Genomic DNA, 18811 nt, shown 5'->3' with positions numbered 1-18811 from the left:
TTACCGGAGGTATAGCTTCACTACCGAAGGTATGGCTCTACTACCGGATACCGGAAGATTGGCTTCTACTCCTTAGGCATCTTTAAACAACGTAGGCCCCGCCCATACCACCGTAGGATAATCCAAACCGTCCATTTGATGGGCCATAAACGTAAATAGGTTGCGTCCCAAAATATCCTAGCCCTCCGATCTAAATAGAAACTACATCTTATGCAACCTCTATAGATTGTAGGGTTGTGATCATCCTATGGAAATGATTTTTGGGGCACAACCTATTTACATTGTGGCCCATCAAATGAATGGTTTGGATCTGGAGTTGGTCGTAAAGTAACATTAAGGCCCGTCCACAACATAGGACGGTCCAAGCCGTCCATGGTTTGGATAATCCTATGGAGTTGGTCGTACAGTAACATTAAGGCCCAATCGTAGGCCCCACCGGTTTTTTTCAAATTGAAGCATACCGTCCACAACATAGGATGATCCAAGCCGTCCATGGTTTGGATCCTCCTATGGTGTGGTTCGTACAGTAACATTAAGGCCCAATTTAGGCCCCACCCATATTTTTGAAAATGAAGTGTACCGTCCAGACCATAGGATGATCCGAGCCGTCCATTTGATGGGCCATAACGTAAATGGGTTGTGCCCCCAAAAGGGTTGGCCCATCAAATGAATGGTTTGGATCATCCTGTGGTCGTACAGTAACATTAAGGCCCGTCCACAACATAGGATGATCCAAGCCGTCTATGGTTTGGATAATCCTATGGAGTTGGTCGTACACTAACATTAAGGCCCAATCGTAGGCCCCACCGATATTTTTCAAATTGAAGCATACCGTCCACAACATAGGATGATCCAAGCCGCCATGGTTTTGGATCATCCTATGGTGTGGTTCGCACCAATTAAGGCCCCACCCATATTTTTGAAAATGAAGTGTACCGTCCAGACCATAGGATGATCCGAGCCGTCCATTTGATGGGCCACAATGTAAATAGGTTGTGCCCCAAAAATCATTTCCGTAGGATGATCACAACCCTACAATCTATAGAGGTTGCATAAGATGTAGTTTCTATTTAGATCGGAGGGCTAGGATCCGCCTATGGGAAAATATTTTGGGACGCAACCTATTTACGTTTATGGCCCATCAAATGGACGGTTTGGATTATCCTATGGTGTGAGATGGGCGGGGCCTACATTGTTCAAAGATGGGCCCACCATTCCACCAATGGTTTCTGTTAGCCAGCCGTCAGGGGTGGGGGGGGGGGGGTGGGGGGGGGGAGCGGGGGAATATCAGCGCCCAAAAACAAATAGGGTGAACTCGGTTTGCCCAAGGCCCTATCATATAAGAAACACAGTACAAAATTCAAACGAAGTGGACTAACATTCGTCGTACAAAACTCTAATATTAAAATCAACCACACTAAGTATGTGAATGGGTTGATACTAACAACAAAACACAAGTCAAACTAATTAAACAATCCTAATTGCTATCCAACAAATTTCCCATCACATTACTAGTTTCCTTTCAACATTAGACAAAAGAGGAGCTGTTGAAGGGTAGATATTTCCTCAATCTACAACTCATGCAGCACTCCCCACGCCTACGGCAAAAACACAACGGCTTTATTTACGGAAAACACAGATTGATAATTCCACCCATTTCCATAGTCCAAATGAAGTTAGTAGGAAAGAACTCCTCACCATCCAAGAACCTTCTCCCCTCATTCCTTCCTAACATACCACAATATAAAGTGTTACAGATCCCCTCCTCACCATTCCAATCTGTCCCAACCAAATCAAACCCAAGAAAGAAAGAAAGAAAAAAAACCCAGAAACCCCCACCAAAATTCAAAACCCAATCCCAAAAAATGGGAATGCATGATCAACAAGATCAAAACGGAGGCCACAGGGAGTCCATCCTTCCCCCAAAAGAATACGGTCGTGCCCAAAAAGAATATGTTCTTAGTGGCAAAATCATGCTAAGTGCCATTATCATACTCTTCACAATCATTGCCCTCATCCTTTGTCTCCATATCTATGCACGTTGCTTTCTCCTCCGGCGACAGAACCGGCGCCGACGCCGGAGAGCTTCCAATCTTGTTTTCTCCGGCGAACAACATGAAAACCCTATTCTTTTCCGTGGCCTTGAATTATCAGTTCTTAGATCCCTCCCTGTATTTGTTTTCTCTACAAAGACCCATCAAGATCCTATTGAGTGTGCAGTGTGTTTATCTGAGTTTGAAGAGAATGAGAATGGTCGAACACTTCCTAAATGTAAACATAGTTTTCATGTAGACTGTATAGACATGTGGTTTCATTCCCACTCTACTTGTCCTCTCTGTAGGACTCCCGTATCGGCCGAAACTTTAATTTCGGTCGAAGGTGGTGGGGCCCATCATGAAACCCCATTGGCTGTTGAGCTTTGTAATTCGTGCCAAACTGGGTCCTCTTCTTCTTCTTCAGCTTCTTCTTCTTCTTCTTTTTGGAAGAAGGATTTAGGGTTTGTTGGGGTGAGGATTGAGGTGCCACCGAGGAGTGATGAGAGCATTAAGGTTTTGGAAGAGGAATTAGGGTTTGGGTCACCGGGGAAATCTCCGGGGAGTCGGATTCTGTCTTTGAAGAGGATTTTGAGTAGGGATAGAAAGGTGTCTTCTTGTGAATTTGCTACAGAAACTGATATTGAGTGTGGTGAAGAACAAGGAGCTCAAGCTCAGAGGTGAAGAGGGTGGGACCCACTTTTGGGTGGCCGGGTGCTTTTTTATAGTCAAGGATGGAGTTCAGCTGCCTTAGATGACTGGGAATTATAGTGTGAAAATTTAGCACAGAAAATGTATAGATTCAATGTATTGGTTATTTATTTAGAAAGAATTCAGATAATTGTATTTCTGAAAATAAGCAAGTGAAAGAAAATGGTTTGATCTTCTGGTTTTTGTATTTGTGTCATTTTAAGGTTTTTGAGGAAGCTCATTCTTGCAACCCCTTGTTTTGATAGGTAAACTTGTCTCTTTGATAGGATGTGAAGTGGCTGAAAACTAAGGAAAAGAAAAAATGTGGCTGAAAATTAGGGAAAAGAGATGAATGATTTTTGGGAGACAACATATTTAGGCTGTGACCCATCTAACGGACGGTTTGGATCATCCTATGATGCAGGCCAAACCGTACATTTTAATAAAGTGAGAAGTGCATTCATCAAAATACATAGGAGAAATTATATGATGCCCGACTGTCAAAATAAAGGGTGGAGAGGGACAACCCCGCCCCGGCCCTTGATTTGCGATCCAGCAAAATGTCAAAAAAGGCGGCTTTTGCTGGATTGCAAATCAATGGTGGCGGGGTTCTCTCTCCGCCCTTGTTGTTTTGTGGTCAGGCACCATATAAGTTCTCTCATATTATAGAACTTTTGAATATATCCATAGAAGGGTAACTTAGTATGTCTAGTTCCGATGCTTGGAACATAAGATTCGACTCCAAATTAACATGGCCAAAAGGGTACGAACATGGCCTAAGAGGTTAAAAAATTAATGGCTTATTAGCATTTTAAAGGATGTCTTTTTAATCATGATTATCAAAGCACTAGAATTATTGACGGAGTGTGGGATTAAAAGATTTTTCCCCTTTTGTATTATAGAATAGAAAATCCAAGGTGCAGTTCACGTTCGGCTCACCTACTTGCCGGCTTCTAGGAATTTGGTCCACCAACTATATATGTACTCGTACAGACAAGCAAGGTGGATAGTACTTGGAGTAGGTGGGTGACTAGTGCACCAAAACATACCCAAAACCCACTTTGCATCTAAGCTGGGGTTAGTCATGCTTGAGTTTGGTGAACTCCATCCAGACTTCATCCTGATTCTTGGGGAAAGGCCCATTTACACTGGGGCCCAACAAATGAACGTTTTGGATTTTCGAACATTATGGGCCACAACAAATTTGTTGGGCCTATTTACATTGGGCCCCGAAAGGGTTTGGCAACATAGTTTATGAATTGTAGGGACAAAGTGGGACCTCCCTTTGGGACTGCGACCATCATCCTAAGGCTGTCGATAAAACAAATCCAAGTTTAGGGCTCTCTATGGGGAATTTGATACTCTTTTGGCTTGATTTGATTGATCTCTGTTGGATCTCACGTAGTTGAAGTTTATGCGGCCCTCTGATCATCCACTTTTTTCTTGGTTGCTGCAAGTTGTTTATCTTGTATAGTGATCTAACTCCTCAACCGTTGATGTATTGTGGATCTTCATATCATTCGATTATGTAATTTAAGCTGGATTGGCTCTCACTGTGGTGGGGCACACATTACCGAACTACACCATTCCCTAATTAAGCTTTGATTCCCTAATTAACCTTTGAAGCGAGAAAACTACCAACATCACATAGACAATAGTGTTTGGCCCTACTTTACTAGTGTAAGTAGGGGTGTAAATGGATATTCGAAAATTCGATTACCGTCCGCATCCGAATCCATTTCAAGCGAATATTATCCGAATCCGTTTCAAGCGGATATTATCCAAATCCGTTTATGAGATATCCGGCTCTTAGCGGATGCGAATCTGGTAAATGGTATATCCGATCCGTTTAACATCCGAATCCGAGAAGTAAATCTTTTTTAATTATTATTAATAATATCATTAATATTTATTTTTAATAATGACAGACTATCTTTTGTTTCTAAAAGAAAAGTGAATTTTCTTCTTAGAAAAAAACAACAATAAAAAGTATTTTGGGTAGGAAATGAAGTAATCTCTCATTTTAAGGGCATTCTTGGAGTTTGACATTGCTTCTGTATGAAGCAACAAATGTGGGCTGTAGGATGAAAGAGACAAACGGATGATGGTGATTGAAAGAAGATGTCATAGTTTCTAGAGAATTCTTGAGCAAAAAGGCCATATTCATTGATGGTAAATGGACGGCTCATATCAATTTTTCAACTTAGGGTTATATAAAAACCCAAAATGCAATTAAAAGAGGTAACTTCTAAGGTTTGCAAGGAGGAGCAAGAGAGAGGAGAAAGGAGGAGGCTGAGACACCATCTTCGGCATTCCTTAGTGCCTCCAACCCCACCAAAATCCACCGCCGCCCCTTTCAACCTTCTCACAGCCACCTCCATCTCTAACCCAATCGCCATCTCCATCCCCATTTCTCTTCATCTTCTACAATCAGCACTCATACTTCCCCTGTTCAAAATAGCCCAAACCCATTCCATCATGTACATAAAAAGAAAAAGAAAAAATCCAAAGACCACTACCAACACCATCATCCATCCCACCGCCTCTCTCTCTCTCTCTCTCTCTCTCTCTCTCTCTCTCTCTGCCTTTGTTTTAAAAGGAAGAAGAGGATCTCATATATTTTATGGTTTGAGAGTTAATTTTGTGAACAAAAGGTAGAGGTTTGGATTTAGGTTTTGGAAAATTTATTTAAGGAGTAAGACGGAGAAGAAAGATAAATTGCTGCAATAAAATGTTACAATTTACCGGATAAACGGATACGGATAATATCCGAATTCGAAAAATATCCGACGGATACGAATTCGGTAATAGATATTAAATATCCTTCAAATTCGAATCCGAATCCGAATTCGGATAGTGTATACTGTAATCGAATTCGGATATAGCCATATCCGATTCGAATTCGATCCGTTTACACCCCTAAGTGTAAGCTTATGTTGCTAAGCTAACCGCTCTGGCTCATCAACTGTCACCAAATCTCACTGGCCCTACATTGAATAGACAACCTTAACCTAAAACAATATAAGATGCTTGGAGGATGCAGAACAAGTAAATGATCAAGATATATCAGCACAACTGTGATCTATGGCTCTCACTGACACAAATGATCCTAAAATCAACTCTACCTTTTCATCTCAATCACACATCATATAAATGTTAATCACGGCCCTAAGTAAGAGCCAATGAAAATTATCCTAATGAATTTGAGAGTCTTAGAACAGTATAAGAAACTTCTAGACTGACGACTTAGTAATTTACACAAGAATAATGATGTGGTAACCGAGCTGGGGACCGAGAGTGGAACCGAACAAATAGTCTTTTAACACATTAGCCATCTTTCCCTTTATTTATGGCTGTTTTCTCCATGAAAATGGCAAAACTACCCGTCCCATGCCATCTGGAATTTGGGGATTTGTTAGGTTACACTTCCGGTTGCACTCTCGGTCTCCATAGCAGCACTCTTTATACAATTCGCAATTTTCTAAGAATTTCTCAAAACAAATTTTATTTAGATCACAATGTGTTAAAAAATCAAGCAAAAATTACTAAAATTTCTTAAATTTTCACAAGTCCTAGAAGCTAAATAATTTTTTGGCCCAAAAATTTAGCTACCCTTCTAAAAATTTTGAAGCAGCTTGGCTCAACCTAGATTTTGCATTGCACATTACTCAGAAATAGCACCATTATAGCTGAAAAGTGTCTTCCCCCAATAATAGACGCAGTGATAATTACAACCAGAATATCTGCTTGTGAAACAAAACTTGTTCAAAATTAACAAATTATGTCATGGTAAGCATGACATGTTAAGGACATGAAAGATACCAGTTCTTTTACTTTGTTCAGTAAATAAGCAAACACCTATCTATCTCTCTGTTTTTTCTTCTATTAGGCAATCAAACAATCACAAACACTCTATAATGCACAAATAATACATAAATCCCTATGAACACACCAATTTCAAAGAAAGATAAAACAATCCAAGGAGATAAGAGGGTTAACAATGTCTTCCATGGGAATTGAGTTGGAGTCATGCAGAGAAAGAGCTTCCACCACTTCATTTTGATCAACTTGGCCATGGATTTTGTGCACACAAGTTTCTCTCTTCTGCAAACGAGAACCATGTCTACTGAAATTGGAAGGACTCATCAAATTTGAAGGACTCATCGGCCGAAGATTCTCCTTCCTCGCAGGTACCGGAAGAGGCTTACTGCCTGTGAACCCTAACCCATGTTTGCAACTCTCCTTTGGCGGAATATTGCTCGAAATTCCTCGGCAACCATCGCCGTTGAATCTTCGACTAGGAGATGGAGAACCCAAATTTTGCTGAGAATAAGAGATGGGTGAGTGTTTCTCAAGCTCCTTTTTCGAAGAGCACTTTTGTCGCGCTTGAATGGGCGAACTAGATCGAGCTTTCTTCGGTGGTTGGCATCCATTACGCCTAGGAATTGATTGCTTTGGCGGCGCTGTTATAACTTTTGATGTTTGTTGTTGGGAAGATTGGATGGGAAACTTGGCTAGCGCCGGATTTATGGGGCTTAACTTACTTGGATCAACTTGAATTATGTGTGGATTATCCCTAATACAAGCCCACAAGAAATCATTGGAGAATGTCCCATCTTTTGAGATTGATGATGAAGATGATGATGATGATGAAGAAGAAGAAGAAGTACTAGTAAATGAAGAACTACTAGTACTAGTAGGTGTATAGGGGGGAGGAGGAGATAGAGGTCGTTTTTTTGGGACAATTTTGTGAGGGGGAAAAGATGGAGCTTGGGAAACTACTTGCTTGTCTTGGATGGGATCACACTCTCTTGGGAAGGACTTGGATTTACTAATGCAGGAGCCCATGGATGTTCAAATGAAAGGGACACACCAAGACACGATAAGGAGAGGACTAAGCAAGGCTTTTATTCAATTGTAAAATCAAAAAGTATTAGTGGGGTGACTTTTTACTTTTTCTCATCTATTTTGAATTACATAGGCGGGTTTGCAACCGTTGCCCAACGGATATATATAGACATATAACACTTTTTAGCCGGTCCTACCAGGATTGATGAACTTAGACTCATAATTAGCAATGGTGTTAAAGGTGTTCTTTCAGAGTTTGGCATAGCCATTGATTCTTTGTGTGCCTTGATCGTGTGGATGAGATTGTGACATGGTAATGGTTTAGAAGATTATTCCTTTTTGTAGTAGATAAGCCTTCACCTCCCCCAACTCAAGGATGAATAACAAAGCCTTGGTCTCGATCACGAAAGTGTTGCACGCATGGTGTCTCATGCCCGTCCAAAGTAATGTGGAAATGTAGGAAGTCCGGTGGGGAAATAAATAAATAAATGTTAACACACTCTGCATGGGCTTGGCTGGAGATGGTGAGACCCAAACCATCAAAACATAAGGTCGAGAATGGTGGGCCCCACCCTATCCAGAATTAACCATAATTTTGATGAGAAATCAAACTAGTATTTTCTGAATTAACCATAATTTTGATGAATAATCCATCAACTTCTCACTAACTATGGGAAATGATATCAACTCTCAAACGATTTTATAACAGGCGCTCAACTCTCTTATCGTCTAGTATTTTAAGGGCTGTCAGAAGGATATTACACTTTTCAAAAAGCTCTTTCAAGCCCTTGAAATACTAAACAACAAGAGAATTGAGCGCCTCTTATTATAACATGTGAGTGTTGATATCATTTCCCCTAACTATTTGTAAACCAGACAAGAAATCAAAAATTATTGAAATGGTTATTAATTGTAAAAACTAAGGGCATGTTTGGCTACCCAGATTTTTTTTTTTCCAGGGAATATTAGCTTACCCAAAGGTGAGGGAAGGTGGCAGAGGGATAGATATGAGAGTGACTGAGTGAAGAGAGGGTAAGAAAAAGCTTGAAAAACCAAGAAACAAAATACCCCACTCAAAATATGATCGACTTTTTCCTGATTTTTAGCCACTTCTCATGCTCTACTCAATCCCAGGCTCTCAAATATCTCCTCCCACCTGCCCAATGTGAAACAAAAACTCCAAAAGCATTAGCAATTGGAGATTGCATTATTTAATCTTTTATACTTTAACACTCTCCCTCACGTGTGACCCCTATTTTTAAGGTTAGTCTACACATGGCAAATGTGGCTTCTTTTTTGAGATGGCCATTACATGTGGATTTTTAATATCAAAGAGTTTTGAACCAGAACTTGTGGCTCTAATGCCATGTGAAACAACCAATTACTCTACAAGCTTAAGCCGTTGGATTGCATTATTTAATCTTTTATACGTACGTTAACACCCTACCCTCTCTCACCACTAGCAGAAACTAATTTATTATGAAAAAAAATTCCAGGTTATCAGACATGGCATAATCATATATCCTGTGCTGAACAGAAGACTTACAATGTGTTTCGATCTAGGGAAAAGAAAATTATGGAAAATAAAACTTGTAATAAAAAATAAATATTCCATAGAAAATAAAATTCCAGGGTCTAGTATATTTACAATTTTCCTTCAAAACGAGAAAAAAAATTCCATTTCTATGAAAAAAATCAATGCAAATGATTTAATTAAATGCTGGAAGCTTCGTTTAAATGGAAATAAATTTCCAATAAAATATTTCCCTCTATCAAAACTGCCGTTAAATGTCTTTTAAAACGGTAGGATCATAATAACAAAACATGTGACTGAAAAGGCAATGAAACGATTCAGCTATTAGGCAATGCAAACTGAATATGCATTTAAAGAAAGTTTCAAAAGAAGAAAACAATCAAAGAGGATTCGCATACAAGCCTTCAAGATACCATTTTAAACATACCCTTATGTGAGAAGATCTCAATTTAAAGAGAAGTCTACCTAAATTAGCCCAACAATCCTTCATCCATTGATCCACTGATACAAAACAAGAACCTTCTTCTACAACCCAACTCTTGTTCCATTAAACCCACTACACAGAAAACATGGCAAAAATGGTTCCTTTCTTTTTAATCATTCTCTTTCTTTTTGCTCTCTCCTTCTCTCAATCCTCAGCTAATGTGACCCAAATGGGCACTGATTTGATCCACCAGACCTGCAACAAAACCGATTACTACGACCTCTGCGTCTCGTCTCTTGAATCCGATCCTCGAAGCACTAGTGGAGATCTTCCCATATTTGCTACAATTTTTCTCGAGCTAGCCACATCTACCGCTAATGACACCGTCACGCAAATTTCTACGCTGGTTAATGGAACCAACGACGAACAACTGAAGGGGCGTTTATTATCCGCTTGTGACCCTATGTATGTTATAATCATGGAAAATATGAAAGAGGCTCTCTTATATATGGAATCCAAACAATATATCGAGGTCCGTGATTCGTTATGGGCTTCTTCAAATCAAGTCGTAAACTGCGAACGTTCATTTACAAGACCGCCGCCTCTTGAATCACCAATAAAGGTTCGGAGTGGGGTTTTTGAAAATCTATGTAGCATTGCTCATGTGATTCTCTATCAACTTACTTGATTGTAATATCTATTTTCCTAGTTCCATCAATCAGAGAAAGTAGTATTTGGAGTATTTTCTTTTGCTAGTTGATCACAGTAGCATCTTTATTTTAATAATAATGTTGTTTTTTAAACACTTCAATGCTTTTGTTTATTCTTTCCTTGGAGTGGGAGAGTTATGTTATGCTTGCTTGGGTGCATGGAAGTGCATCTACCTATTTCCCATTTCTGAAAAAGTTTCCATGGAAAGAAAACTAATGACAAAAGAAAGAAAGCTGGATTGGTCCTAGACTGAAAATCTCACAATCAAACAAGGGATTTTGCAGAAGGGCTATTGCATGAGAGAGCAGCCACATATGCTCAGATTTTGTCTGATACCATTTAATTCATCTGAAGCGGGTGCTCTCTTGTGCAACCGCTGCTCCATGAAATGTCTAATGGTCCCTAGCAAATCCCATCAAACAATATCAACTGCGTGACTAGTGCATTTTTTACCCAATCTCAATTGGGGACTCTTTGGACACATCTAAAAACAATCTTAAATAGAATGAGTAATGCTAGGGAAACCGTGGACCTAAAACAGTATACCGAACAATTGATTCTTTACACAACATGCCAAGTGAGATGAGCAACCTCTTAGATTTAGGAAAATCAACAAAAGTAATTTTTTGTGTAGGCATGGCATATTCTCATTGCAGGTCCCATGCTCTCCATTTCCTAAATAGAAATGGTTTAGACCCTAAATACGTTAATTTGCAGGTAATGGATGTAATAGCTTTACAAATGACATAGATAATGTTTTCAAAAGAGACATTAATGTCTCATTTGCATATAGAGGCCAATCAGTGAAATCAGGGAAAGATCAAAAACTTGTGAAGACAAGTCTAGAAGAGCAAATCAAGAGGGAGAGTAGAATGGAGCCTTTTGTGTGTGCCAAGAGAAAAATTTCTACCCTATACAAATTTTTCTTCTCAGCCCCAAACGTCTTTCTCCCATCAAACCATAAAACCTTTTCTAAAGTAAAGAGCAAAAACTCATTAAAACATTCAAAACTTAGGTAAAACACTCTTAAAACATTAGTAAAAGTAAGAGTAAAAGGTATAAAACAGTAACGGATTTGCTAGGGTCCATCACAAAAGACATTTTGTAGCTGGTCTGTCGCATGTCAGACCAGCCACCTCGTGAATAAAGACAACAGCTTTTGGCTCCATTCACGAGGTGGGTGGTCTGACATGTGACAGACCAGCCGTGAAATGGCTTTTTGCAATGGACGCTAGCAATTCCCAGCCAAACAGTAAACATGTTACGAAAGGAATATAAAGCTAGCAATTCCCAGCCAAACAGTAAACATGTTACGAAAGGAATATAAAGAGACAAAGGTTATATTGCAACCTGATGAGGTTCGAATTTTCATTCACATATAGACAAAATCTTTAATACATTAAGGGTCTGTTTGGATACCTCATGTATTTGTATTTTGATTTGGATTTGAGTTTTGGATACACAACACATCAATCATCTTTATGATCATGTTTTAAGAGAGAGAGAGAGAGAGAAAGAGAGAGAGAGAGAGAGAGAGAGAGAGAGAGAGAGAGAGGGAGAGAGAGAGAGAGGGAGGGAGGGAGGGATGCCTCGCTGCTTCCGGAGCAACGTCGAGGAGCAGCGATGGTGACGGAAGTTGCCACAAACGTTGATTTCCAAATAATGTCTCGCATAAAATATTTGAAAATTAGAATTTTTTGCACTGTTGTAACTCATTTGGAAATTCTATGGATCTGATCTAGTTCAAAATATCAATTAAATCCAAATTTAAATCTTGCTGGAATCCAAACGTGGCCTAAATGATTTAAAATTCCGACAGGTAATACATATAATCATATATCCTGTGAAGAAGACCTTCAAATGTGTTTCGACTTTCGATCTAGGGAAAAGAAAATTATGGAAAATAAAACTTGCCATGAAAATAAATATTCCATAGAAAATAAAATCCCACCTTCAAAATGAGAAAAAAAATTGATTTTTTATGAAAAAATTCAATGCAGAATGATCTAACTAAAATAAATTTCCCTTTATCAAAACAGCCGTTAAATGACTTTCTAAAACGGTAAGATCATAATTACACAACACGTGGCTGAAAAGGCAATGAAACAATTCAGCTATTAAGCAATACAAACTGAATCTGCATTTAAAGAAAAGTTTCAAACTGAATCTGCATTTTTAAAGAGAAATCTACCTAAATTACCCCAACAACCCTTCATCCATTGATCCCCTGGTACAAAATAAGAAGCCCATTATTTTATTAATAGTCCTTCCTCTACAAGACAACTCTTGTTCCATTCACCCCACAGAAAAAAAAAAACATGGCAAAAATAGTTCCTTTCTTTCTACTCTCTCTCTTTCTTTTTGCTCTCTCCTTCTCTCAGTCCTCAGCTAATGTGACCCAAATGGGCACTGATTTGATCCAACAGACCTGCAACAAAACTGATTACTACGACCTCTGTGTCTCGTCTCTTGAATCTGATCCTCGAAGCTCTAATGGAGATCTTGCCGTCTTTGCTACCATTTTTCTCAAGCTAGCCACATCTAACGCCAAAGGTACCATCACGCAAATCTCTACACTGGTTAATGGAACCAACGACGAACAACTGAAGGGGCGTTTATTATCCGCTTGTGGCCCTATGTATGGTATAGTCAAGGAATATCTGAAAGGGGCTGTCTTAAGTATGGAATCCAAGCAATATATCGACGTCAATGGTTGGTTATACAGTGCTGAAAATCAAATTCAAAACTGCGAACGGTCATTTACAAGACCACCCCCTCTTGAATCACCAATAAAGGGTCGGAGTGAGGTTTTTGAAAATCTGTGTAGCATTGCTCATGTGATTCTCCATCTCCTTCCTTGATTGTAATAGCTATTTTCCTAGTTCAGTATTTCTTTTGCTTGTTGATCAATTAGTTATCTTCTTTTTTTTTTAATAATAATGTTTTTTAACTGTTCAATGCTTTTTTGTTTATTCTTTTCTTGTGAGTGTGGGAGTTATGCTTGCTTGGATGCATGAAAATGCATCTATCTATTTCCCATTTCGGAAAAATCTTCCATGGCAAGAAAACTAATGACAAAGGAAAGAGACACCTTATATTATAGATAGATGGATTGATCCTAGACTGAAAACTAGGGGTGCAACTCAGGTCGGGCGGGCCGAGTGTTCCAAAACCCTACCCTACCCGAGAATTATCTCGGGCCGGGACGGGTTATCATTTTTTTAGCGTGGGATAGTGACTAATTTTAAAGATTGTAGGGAAAAAAAACAAATATTCATACCAAAAATCTCTAAATTTATATCCTCAAGTGTATAAATATAAGATGGACACTATATTTTCACAAAACAGACATGATCATCTCAATGAAAACAATTGTCTCAATATATTGGGAAATAATCTTCCATGTTATCCAAGAGATATTTAAGAAAGTCACAGTACACCCATATGAGTCGGATTGGGTTTCGGGTTTTTTTTTCCTTAAACCCAGCCCGACCTTGAGTCGGGTTTTCCAATTTAGAATCCGATCCTACCCAAGACCCATGATTTCTAAACCCGACCCATGTTATTTTTGGGTCGGGTCGATGCGGGTCGGGTAAAACCCGACCCAAGTTGCAACCCTACTGAAAACCTCACAATCAAACAATATCAACTACGTGAGTAGCGTATTCTTACCCAATGTCAATTGGGGCTGCGAATAGTGGTTTTAATAGCTTTAGAAATGATAGAGCTAATGCTCTGTTGTATGCTTTATTTCAAGCATGGACAATGATTTGTTGCTTTATGAGACATTCATTGAACTGTAAAACATAAATGTGGGCAAATACATATGAATTTTCCAACTTAGTCAAATAGAATAAATTCGTATTTGGCAGGTGCTTGCTAGAATTTTCCCAAAACTTAGTCAAATAGAATAAATTCGTGTTTGGCAGGTGCTTGCTAGAAATGAGCTGTCTCTTCTCTGGCTTAGACAGATATATACCTACTTAGGAATATTTAATGCACTGGTAGGAGTCTGCCTAACCCCATCTTACCCATAAAAACAAAGTGTACTTATGTTGCTCAAATAGGTTTCAACTATCACCGTGTTCAGTTAGTTAATTGCTTAATCTGCAATGAAGAAAAAGCAGCTTTTACTTCCAAAACAAATTGAATTAGCATCAATCTGCAGTTTTTAGAATTCAAAGCTTGGCCGGATTCCTGCCACAGAAAATGAAGAAAACCGTGATGTTTTAAACCTGTTTCCGCAGGTTTTAAAAATTCAGTTTTCTAGGTAAAACCATGCTCCTTAAAAGCTATATTTCTATTGAAAATATGCTGAGCTCCAATTCCAAGGCGAATTCCCATTAAAAACTATATTTCTTAAAAGGGTTTAATCCTTTACCTCTCAATGCCAAGTTTGAGGATGAATATACATTTGTGATTGTATTAAAAGGTAAATTAGAATTTGAATTACCAAATTGGATTAGGGAATCACGCAATAGGGATTTTTGATGATTAGTCCTTAGATGGCAAAATAATTGCTTATTAGTCCCTAAGAAAAGCATATTATTTGAACAGTCCTACTTTTAGAAAATATTTGCTAAAAGGCCCCTAAAACTAGGGGTGTGCACTATTCGGTTTTAACCGAACGAACCTACCGAACCGAATTATATTTCGGTTTCGGTTATTTTTATTTCGGTTTCAGTTAATAAATCTTGTTTTTTCGGTTTTCGGTTTCGGTTTCAGTTTAAACAACAAATTATTCTAGACCGAAGAACCGAATTGTATGGCATAAAATAATGCTCTTACATGTTACACCTAACACCCCATTTTTTAATCTTGCATATTATTTTATATATATTTTTTCTATCTTCTTTGTCTGCTAAAGAACTGATGAGAGTACACCATTTGTATATTATAAGTTATAACACCCCATTTTTTAATCTTGCATATTATTTTATATATATTCTTTGTCTTCTTTGTCAACCAAGGGTGTGTTTGGCGGTTTGCCAAACGGCATTTTCATGTTTGGTTGGCCAAATCAAAACGGCGTTTTAAACGGCAAACGGAGGTATTGTGTGTTTGGTTGCAAATGCCCTAAAACGGAGTTTTAGTGGTAAAATGACCAAAAAGGGCATTGTTTGGTTGGCCTCAATGTAACTCAACTACTCTCTCATTAGGCCCAATATTAAAAGGTCATTAGGATCTTATTCAAACACTATTAAAATTAAACATCATTGCCAAAACAAAACAAAAATGGCTTTACCTTTGGGGTTCTTCTCCTTCTTCTTCTTAACGTCCGGATTTGCTAGATTTGACGGACGAGTGGAGGCGCTGAGGCAGTGAGGAGTGAGAGGGTTTGTAACTTTGCAAAGTAGATGAAGAAAGTAAGAAACTAGGGTTTCTTTTAATTCTTTTGTCTTTAAAAAATCAAAATTAAGAGATCATATAATAATATCAGCAGCCCCTTGTTTTGAATTAAATATTAACAATTTAACAAAGTTGTGTCCTCAAGAATGATATTAACACCTCCACTTTTTTGGTATTTGACGCATAAAATCGCACTCATATACGTAAAAATGGGTTTTGGTGAGGGCAAACACGTAAAAACCCACAGCCCAAAAACTCCGTTCAAAACGGCGTTTTGCAAACGGACCTTCCCCCCTCCGTTTGCAAAACACCGTTTTGAGGGTTCAAAACGGTGTTTCAAACGGCATTTCAAACGGTGGCTGAGGACCCAAACACTACCAAACGGCCGTTTGGCCCCAAAACGGTGTTTCAAACGCCAAACACGCACTAAGACCTGACATCTGACATAGAGAGGATAGAGACAAGAGAATTTGAAATTCAATTTATCTACTATAATGGTATAATAAGCGGGAAGGATTTTTTTTAGTGGTGACAGCTACTGCGACGTGGCACTCCTCCCTCCACACACGCAAGTATTACCAAATCCCTATTCCTACACAACTCTTCATGTATATTACGAAAGCCTTTATTCCCTTTCTATCTACACGACTCTTCATCCCCAAAAATCAACCATTCTAGGTACTTTTATCGTCATTTTTTCCTTTATTCCTACAAAACTCTTCATATGTATTACCAACCCTAAAAGTCAGCCACAATCCCTTTAGATATTTTTTCTTCCAATTCCAGGCGTCACTTTTCCTATTTTCTTTTCATCCTTTAAATCAACAACGATCGATTTTTCTTCTCTTCCAACCAAGAATCATCATCTCCGGCAAGGCTTGCCGGAATCCGGCTGGTCTTGTAATAAATACTTCAACTTGTTTTCTCATTCTCAACAATCTACAGAAACAAATTCGGTTTTAACTGAACTAACCGATTAACCGAATTACAAATTCGGTTTCGGTTAGGTTCAGTTAAATATAATTTCGGTTTCGGTTAACGATTTAAGCTAACCGAATTTATTTCGGTTATTAATTTTGGGGTTATTCGGTTCGGTTAAAACCGAATAAACACCCCTACCTAAAACACATGAACTTCAATTTTCTCCGTTAAAAATTTTAAAATGGCAAATTTACCCCAACCAATTTAATCCTTTTTAGCGTTTTTGGATTTTCCTTCCAATATTTTTGGGAAAAAACTAAGAAATAAGCAAAAATATTATCTCTTCCAATATTCTCGTCAAAAAACCTTCAACAAAAAAATTATTTTAGGAATTAAATAAATTGAAAATCCCTCTAAAATAAATTAAATAGGGTCGGTTTGAGTTATCTTTTCTTCATGGATAAATAAACTAAGAAATTTTGGGAATATTTTTCGTTTCTAACTTTTCCAAGAAATTCCTGTCTTGGTTGGATTGCAAGAAAATATCTTGATGGAAAATTATTTCTATGAAATTTTTTTTCATTGGGGAATTATGTCTAATTAATTTAGAGGGATAACATTATAAACCGAAGGTTCCTAACTGAAAAATTGCATAGGGTTGGTTTACCTCATCTCTTTTTCATTTGTAAGAAATAAGAAATTTTAGTTTTTTTTTCCTTTCCGAACTTTTCAAATAAAATTCCTACAATCGAAAATATTGGAAGGGAAATAAAAAAAACGCTAAAATGGATTAAATGGGTTGGGGGGTAAAATTGCCATTTTAAAATTTTCAACGGAGATAATTGAAGTTCGTGTGTTTTAGGGATGTTTTAGCAAATATTTTCTAAAAGTATGACTGTTCAGCTAATATGCTTTTCTTAAGGACTAATAAGCAATTATTTTGCCATGTAGAGACTAATCAACAAAAATCCCAATTTTTTTATTTGTTTGAGTTGGATCAACCGTTCCTTTTGAATGAGTTTTCTCGGTAAAACTTAAGGTGGTAAGCAGGCTGTGCCGTGCCGGCACGGCACTAAATTTTACTGCCCACATGGCCCGCGGGCCAGGCACGGCCCGCGGCCCGTGTCGTGCCAGCCACTAGAAAACAACCACATAAAGCCCTTTTTACACTATTTTTTGTTGTGCCGAGCGTGCCGTGCCGCTTTTCGTGCCGTGCCGTTTCGTGCCGCATGCCTAAACCCTCAGCCTGGCATGGTCCACGTCTTCGTGCCGTGTGGCACGGCCCACTTCACTGTAGCAAGCGTGTCATGCCGGCACGGCCCATGGCATGCTATGCTGGGTGTGCCGCGGGCCGGCACGGCCCAGTTGCCACCTTGAGGTAAAACCATGCTCCCTAAAAGCTATATTTCAACTGAAAATATGCCTAGTTCCAAGACCAATCTACGTTGAATAAAACTTTTACCTCTGCACGTAACTGATGGATCTTAAAACTGAGATTTAGATTGTAGATTAGATGGCACTTTTTCATGGCCGAATTCAATTCAAGGGTTGAAAACATCACAGATAGTATGATGTTTTGTGTCAGAATTTGAGGCATGAAAACCTCTATATTCTGCTACAAATATAGATAAACTGCCCTGAAATCCCTCCATAAAACATACCCGCCTTCAGAATTTTTTCAGAAAACACAGAAATATTAAGTTTCGGTTGTATTATCTTATCGATAAATTGAGTTAAAAACTCCCTTAACCTAACCAGTTGGACTTGTTGCTCCAGATTGTGAACCTGGTGAGCTCATGTATTTGCCATATTTGCACTTGTATTTATTATTTACTATGGCTTACTTATACATAGAATCTAAACCAGATTCTAATAATTCTTTATGCTTGGCAACATATAGAAGCATGTAGTAACTGTATTTTTTTCCAGATTACAGACACATTATGAGCTCAATTATAACAGTGGTGACCACTGTCTTCTGAGAAAATTATATCATTGTTGGCATTGTCATTGGTTTTCCGTTGAATGATTTTCAAAGACAATATAACAGATTATGCAGAAAATCCGAAGTCACTGTGACTAATGCAAAAAACAATTGTGTAAATTTTGTTCAATGAATTCCAAGCTGATTATAATAAACATATTTAAAATTCAATCTTTGTCCATCACATGCAAGTCATTGGTTCATGGAATCTTTGAATTCAAAAGACAGAAATAATAAGAAATAAAATTACAAGTGTTCAAATGTCAACACAAGTTGCTTCTTTATATAAGTTAGGGTGATTGTTTTTTCCCAAACTA

At 38.3% G+C, this 18811-nt stretch overlaps 3 protein-coding genes and 1 pseudogene across 3 annotated transcripts; 3 read left to right on the top strand and 1 right to left on the bottom strand.

Moving 5' to 3' along the window:
* Positions 1-1639: 1639 nt before the first annotated feature.
* On the top strand, positions 1640-2927 carry LOC143852762 (RING-H2 finger protein ATL2 pseudogene; annotated as a pseudogene).
* Positions 2928-6467: 3540 nt separating this feature from the next.
* Positions 6468-7657, bottom strand: LOC143853319 (TPRXL). Its single transcript, XM_077363043.1, has one exon. The coding sequence runs from the start codon at positions 7569-7571 to the stop codon at positions 6681-6683; it is 891 nt and encodes a 296-aa protein (XP_077219158.1). The 5' UTR covers positions 7572-7657; the 3' UTR covers positions 6468-6680.
* A 2017-nt stretch (positions 7658-9674) lies between these two features.
* Positions 9675-10217, top strand: LOC143852320 (pectinesterase inhibitor-like). Its single transcript, XM_077361710.1, has one exon. The coding sequence runs from the start codon at positions 9675-9677 to the stop codon at positions 10215-10217; it is 543 nt and encodes a 180-aa protein (XP_077217825.1).
* Positions 10218-12642: 2425 nt separating this feature from the next.
* On the top strand, positions 12643-13101 carry LOC143852319 (pectinesterase inhibitor 28-like). Its single transcript, XM_077361709.1, has one exon. The coding sequence runs from the start codon at positions 12643-12645 to the stop codon at positions 13099-13101; it is 459 nt and encodes a 152-aa protein (XP_077217824.1).
* Positions 13102-18811: the final 5710 nt, after the last annotated feature.

The sequence above is a fragment of the Tasmannia lanceolata genome, unplaced genomic scaffold (assembly GCF_043159265.1).
Source record: "Tasmannia lanceolata isolate RefF3 unplaced genomic scaffold, GAP_Taslan_0.1 ptg000019l, whole genome shotgun sequence".
Classification (NCBI taxonomy): Eukaryota; Viridiplantae; Streptophyta; class Magnoliopsida; order Canellales; family Winteraceae; genus Tasmannia; species Tasmannia lanceolata.
Note: the sequence above shows the minus strand (reverse complement) of the source record. Positions and strands in the feature narration are given on the sequence as shown.